We start from the raw sequence: 8857 nt of genomic DNA, 5'->3' as shown, positions 1-8857 counted from the left end.
AGTAATGCTTCATTTCAGTTACGTATTGCTAAGGAGAGGAGGAGGGAGTGGAGGTGTTAAAATTAGTGGCAGGGGGTAAGGAGAGGAGGAGGGAGGAGGTGTTAGAATTAGAGGGAGGGGGCAAGGGGAGAGGAGGAGGGAGTGGAGGTGTTTAAAATTAGAGGGAGGGGGCAAGGAGAGGAGGGGCGAGTGGAGGTGTTAAAATTAGAGGGAGGGGGGAGAGGAGGAGGGAATTAGAGGGAGGGGGCAAGGAGAGGGAGGGAAAATTAGAGGATGGGGTAGGAGATGGAGGGAAAATTAGGAGGGAGGGGGCAAGGGAGACGGGGGAAATTAGGAGGGAGGGGGCAGGAGAGGAGGAGGGAGTGGAGGTGTTAAAATTAGTGGCAGGGGGTAAGGAGAGGAGGGCGAGTGGAGGGGGTGAAAATTCAGAGGGAAGGGGCAAGGAGAGGAGGAGGGAGGCTAGAGGAGGGGGCAAGGAGAGGGAGGGAAAATTAGAGGGAGGGGTAGGGAGAGGAGGAGGGAAATTAGAGGGAGGGGGCAAGGAGATGGAGGGAAAATTAGGAGGGAGGGGGTAAGGAGGCGGAAGGGGAGTGGAGGTGTTAAAATTAGAGAGGGGGGTGGAGTGTGTTAAAATTAGAGGGAAGGGGTAAGGAGGAGGAGGGAGTGGAAGTGTTAAAATTAGAGGGAGGTAAGGGAGCGGAAGGGAGTGGAGGTGTTAAAATTAGAGGGGGGTGGAGGTGTTAAAATTAGAGGGGGTGGAGGTGTTATAATTAGAGAGGGGGGTGGAGGTGTTATAATTAGAGAGGGGTGTTGGAGGTGTTAAAATTAGAGAGGGGTTGAGGTGTTAAAATTAGAGGGGGGGTGGAGGTGTTATAATTAGAGAGGGGGTGGAGGTGTTATAATTAGGGGGTGGAGGTGTTATAATTAGAGAGGGGGTTATAATTAGAGAGGGGAGTGGAGGTGTTATAATTAGAGAGGGGGTGGAGGTGTTATAATTAGAGAGGGGGAGGGAGGTGTAGGAGAGGGGAGGTGTTATAATTAGAGAGGGGGGTGGAGGGTGTTATTAGAGTAGGAGTTAGAGAGGGGGAGTGGAGGTGTGGAGGGGGGTGTGTTATAAGGGGTAAGGAGAGGAGGGGGTGGAGGTGTGAAAATTAGAGGGAGGGGGTTATGGAGGGGAAAAATTAGAGGGAGGGGGTAAGGAGAGGGGAGGAGGGCGGGAGGTGTTAGGGGGTAAGTGGAGGTGTTAAACTAGAGGGAGGGGGTAAGGAGAGGAGGAGGGGTGGAGGTGTTAAAGGTAGGGAGGGGGAAGGGGTAAGGGAGAGGGCTAAAATTAGTGGCAGGGGTAAGGAGTGGAAGTGTTGAAAATTAGCAAGGGAGGGAGGGTAAGGGGAGGGGGCGGAAGAGGGTGGAGGGGTAGGGAGAGGAGGAGGGTTGGAGGGAAAATTAGGAGGGAGGGGGTAGAGGGGGGTGGAGGTGTTAAAATTAGAGAGGGGGTGGAGGTGTTAAAATTAGAGGGAAGGGGTAAGGAGGGAGGAGGGAGAAGTGTTAAAATTAGGGGAGGAGAAGGGAGTGGAGGTGTTAAAATTAGAGAGGGGGGTGGAGGTGTTAAAATTAGAGAGGGGGTTGAGGTGTTAAAATTAGAGAGGGGGTGGAGGTGTTATAATTAGGGGTGGAGGTGTTATAATTAGAGGGGGTGTTGGAGGTGTTATAATTAGAGAGGGGGGTTGAGGTGTTAAAATTAGAGAGGGGGTGGAGGTGTTATAATTAGAGAGGGGGGTGGAGGTGTTATAATTAGAGAGGGGGGGTGGAGGTGTTATAATTGGAGGGGGAGGTGAGGTGTTATAATTAGAGAGGGGGTGGAGGTGTTATAATTAGAGAGGGGGTGGAGGTGTTAAAATTAGAGAGGGGGGTGGAGGTGTTATAATTAGAGGGGGTGGAGGTGTTATAATTAGAGAGGGGAGTGGAGGTGTTATAATTAGAGAGGGGAGTGGAGGTGTTAAGAGTAGAGGGGGTGGAGGTGTTAAAATTAGTGGCAGGGGTAAGGAGAGGAGGGCGAGTGGAGGTGTGAAAATTAGAGGGAGGGGGTAAGGAGAGGAGGGGCGAGTGGAGGGTGTTAAAATTAGAGGGAGGTAAGGAGAGGAGGGAGGGAGTGGAGGTGTTAAAATTAGAGGGAGGGGGTAAGGAGAGGGAGGAGGGAGTGGAGGTGTTAAAATTAGAGGGAGGGCAAGGAGAGGGAGGAGGGGGGTGGAGGTGTTAGAATTAGAGGGAGGGGGCAAGGGGAGGGAGGAGGGAGTGGAGGTGTTAAAATTAGAGGGAGGGGGCAAGGAGAGGAGGGGCGAGTGGAGGTGTTAAATTAGAGGGAGGGGGCAAGGAGAGGAGGGGAAATTAGAGGGAGGGGGCAAGGAGAGGGGAGGGGAAAATTAGAGGATGGGGGTAGGGAGATGGAGGAAAATTGGGGAGGGAGGGGGCAAGGAGACGGGGGGAAATTAGGAGGGAGGGGGCAAGGGGAGAGGAGGAGGGAGTGGAGGTGTTAAAATTAGTGGCAGGGGGTAAGGAGAGGAGGAGGGAGTGGAGGTGTTAGAATTAGAGGGAGGGGGCAAGGAGAGGAGGGAGGGAGTGGAGGTGGGCAAATTAGAGGGAGGGGGCAAGGAGAGGAGGGGCGAGTGGAGGTGTTAAAGTAGAGGGGGGGGCAAGGAGAGGAGGAGGGAAATTAGAGGGAGGGGGCAAGGAGAGGGAGGAAAATTAGAGGATGGGGGGTAGGGAGATGGAGGAAATTAGGGAGGGAGGGGGCAAGGAGACGGGGGGGAAATTAGGAGGAGGGGGCAAGGAGAGAGGGAGGGAGTGGAGGTGTTAAAATTAGTGGCAGGGGGTAAGGGAGGAGGGCGATGGAGGGTGTGAAAAATTAGAGGGAAGGGGCAAGGAGAGGAGGAGGGAAATTAGAGGGAGGGGGCAAGGAGAGGGAGGGAAAATTAGAGGGAGGGGGTAGGGAGGAGGAGGGAAATTGAGGGAGGGGGCAAGGAGATGGAGGGAAAATTAGGAGGGAGGGTAAGGAGCGGAAGGAGTGGAGGTGTTAAAATTAGAGAGGGGGGTGGAGGTGTTAAAATTAGAGGGAAGGGTAAGGAGAGGGGAGGAGGAGTGGAAGTGTTAAAATTAGAGGGAGGGGTAAGGAAGCGGAAGGGAGTGGAGGTGTTAAAATTTAGAGAGGGGGTGGAGGTGTTAAAATTAGAGAGGGGGTGGAGGTGTTATAATTAGAGAGGGGTGGAGGTGTTATAATTAGAGAGGGGTGTTGGAGGTGTTAAAATTAGAGGGGGTTGAGGTGTTAAAATTAGAGAGGGGGTGGAGGTGTTATAATTAGAGAGGGGGGTGGAGGTGTTATAATTAGAGAGGGGGTGGAGGTGTTATAATTAGAGAGGGGGTGGAGGTGTTATAATTAGAGAGGGGAGTGGAGGTGTTATAATTAGAGAGGGGTGGAGGTGTTATAATTAGAGAGGGGAGTGGAGGTGTTAAAATTAGAGGAGGGGTGGAGGTGTTATAATTAGAGAGGGGGGTGGAGGTGTTTATAATTAGAGAGGGGAGTGGAGGTGTTATAATTAGAGGGGAGTGGAGGTGTTAAAATTAGAGGGGGTGGGAGGTGTTAAAATTAGTGGCAGGGGGTAAGGAGAGGAGGGGGCGAGTGGAGGTGTGAAAATTAGAGGGAGGGGGTAAGGAGAGGAGGGGCGAGTGGAGGTGTGAAAATTAGAGGAGGGGAAGAGGAGGAGGGAGTGGAGGTGTTAAAATTAGAGGGAGGGGGCAAGGAGAGGGAGGAGGGAGTGGAGGTGTTAAAATTAGTGGCAGGGGGTAAGGAGAGGAGGGGCGAGTGGAGGTGTGAAAATTAGAGGGAAGGGGCAAGGAGAGGAGGAGGGAAATTAGAGGGAGGGGCAAAGGGAGAGGGAGGGAAAAAATTAGAGGAGGGGTAGGGAGAGGAGGGAGAGGGAAATTAGAGGGAGGGGGCAAGGAGATGGAGGGAAAATTAGGAGGGAGGGGGTAAGGAGCGGAAGGAGTGGAGGTGTTAAATTAGAGGGGGTGGAGGTGTTAAAATTAGAGGGAAGGGGTAAGGAGAGGAGGAGGGAGTGGAAGTGTTAAATTAGAGGGAGGGTAAGGCGGAAGGAGTGGAGGTGTTAAAATTAGAGAGGGGGTGGGAGGTGTAAAATTAGAGAGGGGGTGGAGGTGTTATAATTAGAGAGGGGGGTGGAGGTGTTATAATTAGAGAGGGGTGTTGGAGGTGTTAAAATTAGAGGGGGTTGAGGTGTTAAAATTAGAGAGGGGGGTGGAGGTGTTATAATTAGAGAGGGGGGTGGAGGTGTTATAATTAGAGAGGGGGTGGAGGTGTTATAATTAGAGAGGGGGTGGAGGTGTTATAATTAGAGGGAGTGGAAGTGTTATAATTAGAGAGGGGGGTGGAGGTGTTATAATTAGAGAGGGGAGTGGAGGTGTTAAAATTAGAGAGGGGGGTGGAGGTGTTATAGTAGAGAGGGGGTGGAGTGTTATAATTAGAGAGGGGAGTGGAGGTGTTATAATTAGAGAGGGGAGTGGGAGGTGTTAAAATTAGAGGGGGTGGAGGTGTTAAAATTAGTGGCAGGGGTAAGGAGAGGAGGGGGCGAGTGGAGGTGTGAAAATTAGAGGGAGGGGTAAGGAGAGGAGGGGCGAGTGGAGGTGTTAAAATTAGAGGGAGGGGGTAAGGGGAGAGGAGGAGGGAGTGGAGGTGTTAAAATTAGAGGGAGGGGCAAGAGGAGGAGGGAGTGGAGGTGTTAAAATTAGTGGCAGGGGGTAAGGAGAGGAGGGGGCGAGTGGAGGTGTGAAAATTAGAGGGAAGGGGCAAGGAGAGGAGAGGAAATTAGGGGAGGGGGCAAGGAGAGGGAGGGAAAATTAGAGGGAGGGGTAGGGAGAGGAGGAGGGAATTAGAGGGAGGGGGCAAGGAGATGGAGGGAAAATTAGGAGGGAGGGGGTAAGGAGCGGAAGGGAGTGGAGGTGTTAAAATTAGAGAGGGGTGGAGGTGTTAAAATTAGAGGGAAGGGGTAAGGAGAGAGGAGGAGGGAGTGGAAGTGTTAAAATTAGAGGGAGGGGGTAAGGAGCGGAAGGGAGTGGAGGTGTTAAAATTAGAGAGGGGGGGTGGAGGTGTTAAAATTAGAGAGGGGGGTGGAGGTGTTATAATTAGAGAGGGGGTGGAGGTGTTATAATTAGAGGGGTGGAGGTGTTATAATTAGAGAGGGTGTTGGAGGTGTTAATTAGAGAGGGGGTTGAGGTGTTAAAATTAGAGAGGGGGGTGGAGGTGTTATAATTAGAGAGGGGGGTGGAGGTGTTATAATTAGAGAGGGGGTGGAGGTGTTATAATTAGAGGGGGTGGAGGTGTTATAATTAGAGAGGGGAGTGGAGGTGTTATAATTAGAGAGGGGGTGGAGGTGTTATAATTAGAGAGAGGGAGTGGAGGTGTTAAAATTAGAGAGGGGGTGGAGGTGTTATAATTAGAGAGGGGGGTGGAGGTGTTATAATTAGAGAGGGGGAGTGGAGGTGTTATAATTAGAGAGGGGGAGTGGAGGTGTTAAAATTAGAGAGGGGGGTGGAGGTGTTATAATTAGAGGGGGTGAGGGTGTTATAATTAGAGAGGGGAGTGGAGGTGTTATAATTAGAGAGGGGGTGGAGGTGTTATAATTAGAGAGGGGGGTGGAGGTGTTAAAATTAGAGAGGGGGTGGAGGTGTTATAATTAGAGAGGGGGGGTGGAGGTGTTATAATTAGAGAGGGGGAGTGGAGGTGTTATAATTAGAGAGGGGGTGGAGGTGTTATAATTAGAGAGGGGGTGGAGTGTTATAATTAGAGAGGGGAGTGGAGGTGTTAAAATTAGAGAGGGGGGTGGAGGTGTTATAATTAGAGAGGGGGGGTGGAGGTGTTATAATTAGAGAGGGGGGGTGGAGGTGTTATAGTAGAGAGGGGGGTGGAGGTGTTAAAATTAGAGAGGGGTGGAGGTGTTAAAATTAGGAGGGGTGGAGGTGTTAAAATTAGAGAGGGGGTGGAGGTGTTAAAATTAGAGAGGGGGAGGTGTTATAATTAGAGAGGGGGTGGAGGTGTTATAATTAGAGAGGGGGGTGGAGGTGTTATAATTAGAGAGGGGGTGGAGGTATTATAATTAGAGAGGGGAGTGGAGGTGTTAAAATTAGAGAGGGGGTGGAGGTGTTAAAATTAGAGAGGGGGTGGAGGTGTTAAAATTAGAGAGGGGGTGGAGGTGTTAAAATTAGAGAGGGGGTGGAGGTGTTATAATTAGAGAGGGGTGGAGGTGTTATAATTAGAGAGGGGGTGGAGGTGTTATAATTAGAGAGGGGGGTGGAGGTGTTATAATTAGAGAGGGGGTGGAGGTGTTATAATTAGAGAGGGGGTGGAGGTGTTATAATTAGAGAGGGGGTGGAGGTGTGAAAGAGATGCTGACAGTCATGTCCGTCACCAATGTTGTTGGTGATGTTGTTGATTGACAGGTCTGAAGCGTCTCCTGGACATCAGCCACGAGCACAAGTTCCCCAGTGAGTATTCGTCATTGCCCAGCATTCCCGTGTAACACTGTTCTGATCTAGACCGTCTGCTCTCCAGAGCTAGACAGTAGTCTCTCCTCCCAGTCTGTTCTGTCCCCATGTTTCTCCTCCTTCACTCTGTCCCCTGTCTCTCCCACTTCACTCTGTCCCCCTGTCTCTCCCACTTCACTCTGTCCCATGTCTCTCCTCCCAGTCTGTTCTGTCCCCATGTTTCTCCTCCTTCACTCTGTCCCCCTGTCTCTCCCACTTCACTCTGTCCCCTGTCTCTCCCACTTCACTCTGTCCCATGTCTCTCCCTCCCAGTCTGATCTGTCTCCATGTTTCTCCTCCTTCACTCTGTCCCCCTGTCTCTCCCACTTCACTCTGTCCCCTGTCTCTCCCACTTCACTCTGTCCCCCTGTCTCTCCCACTTCCTCTGTCCATGTCTCTCCTCCTTCACTCTGTCCCCTGTCTCTCCTCCTTCCTCTGTCCTCCTGACTCTCCTCCTTCCAGCTGTCCCCCTGACTCTCCTCCTTCACTCTGTTCCCCTGTCTCTCCTCCTTCACTCTGTTCCCATGTCTCTCCTCCCTTCCTCTGTCCCCTGTCTCTCCTCCTTCACTCTGTCCTCCCTGACTCTCCTCCCTTCCAGCTGTCCTCCTGACTCTCCTCCTTCCAGCTGTCCCCCTGACTCTCCTCCTTCACTCTGTTCCCCTGTCTCTCCTCCTTCCAGCTGTCCCCCTGACTCTCTCCTCCTTCACTCTGTTCCCCTGTCTCTCCTTCTTCACTCTGTTCCCATGTCTCTCCTCCTTCCTCTGTCCCCTGTCTCTCCTCCTTCCTCTGTCCTCCTGTCTCTCCTCATTCACTCTGTCCCCTGTCTCTCCTCCTTCACTCTGTCCTCCTGACTCTCCTCCTTCCAGCTGTCCTCCTGACTCTCCTCCTTCCAGCTGTCCCCCTGACTCTCCTCCTTCACTCTGTTCCCCTGTCTCTCTCCTCCTTCACTCTGTTCCCATGTCTCTCCTCCTTCACTCTGTCCCCTGTCTCTCCTCCTTCCTCTGTCCCCCTGACTCTCCGCCTTCCAGCTGTCCTCCTGACTCTCCTCCTTCACTCTGTCCCCTGTCTCTCCTCCTTCACTTTGTCCCCCTGACTCTCCTCCTTCCAGCTGTCCCCTGACTCTCCTCATTCACTCTGTTCCCCTGTCTCTCCTCCTTCACTCTGTTCCCATGTCTCTCCTCCTTCACTCTGTCCCCCTGTCTCTCCTCCTTCACCCCTGTCCCCTGTCTCTCCTCCTTCACCCTGTCCCCTGTCTCTCCTCCTTCACTCTGTTCCCATGTCTCTCCTCCTTCAATCTGTCCCTCCACCTTCACCCCTGTCCTCATGTTTCTCCTCCTTCACTATGTACCCCTGTCTCTCCTCCTTCACTCTGTCCCCCTGTCTCTCCTCCTTCACTCTGTCCCCCTGTCTCTCCTCCTTCACTCTGTCCCCTGTCTCTCCTCCTTCACTCGGTCCCCATGTTTCTCCTCCTTCACTCTGTCCCCCTGTTTCTCCTTCTTCACTCTGTCCTCCCTTCAATCTGTCCCCCTGGTTCTCCTCCTTCACTTTGTCCCCCAGTTTCTCCTCCTTCACTTTGTCCCCCTGTCTCTCCTCCTTCACTCTGCCCCCTGTCTCTCCTCCTTCCTCTGTCCCCCTGTCTCTCCTCATTCACTCTGTCCCCCTGTTTCTCCTTCTTCACTTTGTCCCCCTGTTTCTCCTCCTTCACTCTGTTCCCATGTCTCTCCTCCTTCACTCTGTTCCCCTGTTTCTCCTCCTTCACTCTGTCCCCTGACTCTCCTCCTTCCCTCTGTCCCCCTGTCTCTCCCCCTTCACTCTGTTCCCATGTCTCTCCTCCTTCCTCTGTCCCCCTGTTTCTCCTCCTTCACTCTGTCCTCCTTCATTCTGTACCAATTTCTCCCCCTTCACTCTGTCCCCATGTCTCTCCTCCTTCACTCTCTCCCCATGTCTCTTCTCCTTCACTCTTTCCCCCTGTTTCTCCTCCTTCACCCTGTCCCCCTGTTTCTCCTCCTTCACTCGGTCCCCTTCTCTCCTCCTTCACTCTGTCCTCCTTCACTCTGTCCCCCTGGTTCTCCTCCTTCACTCTGTCCCCTGTCTTTCCACCTTCACTCTTTTCCCCTGTCTTCCTCCTTCACCCTGTCCCCCTGTCTTTCCTCCTTCACCCTGTCCCCATGTTTCTCCTCCTTCACTCTGCCCCTGTCTCTCCTCCTTCACTCTTTTCCCTGTCTTTCCTCCTTCACCCTGTCCCCATGTTTCTCCTCCTTCACTCTGT

General features: G+C 52.4%; 1 protein-coding gene across 1 annotated transcript in view; it reads left to right on the top strand.

Moving 5' to 3' along the window:
• Positions 1 to 8857, top strand: part of myom1a (myomesin 1a (skelemin)) — a 198575-nt gene that overhangs the window by 137161 nt on the left and 52557 nt on the right. Inside the window, exon 21 of the mRNA XM_052462696.1 lies at positions 6505 to 6549. Within this exon, the coding sequence (XP_052318656.1) occupies positions 6505 to 6549 (45 nt within the window). The remainder of the gene's footprint in view (positions 1 to 6504; positions 6550 to 8857) is intronic.

This window comes from Oncorhynchus keta, chromosome 15 (assembly GCF_023373465.1).
Source record: "Oncorhynchus keta strain PuntledgeMale-10-30-2019 chromosome 15, Oket_V2, whole genome shotgun sequence".
Lineage (NCBI taxonomy): Eukaryota > Metazoa > Chordata > Actinopteri > Salmoniformes > Salmonidae > Oncorhynchus > Oncorhynchus keta.
Note: the sequence above shows the minus strand (reverse complement) of the source record. Positions and strands in the feature narration are given on the sequence as shown.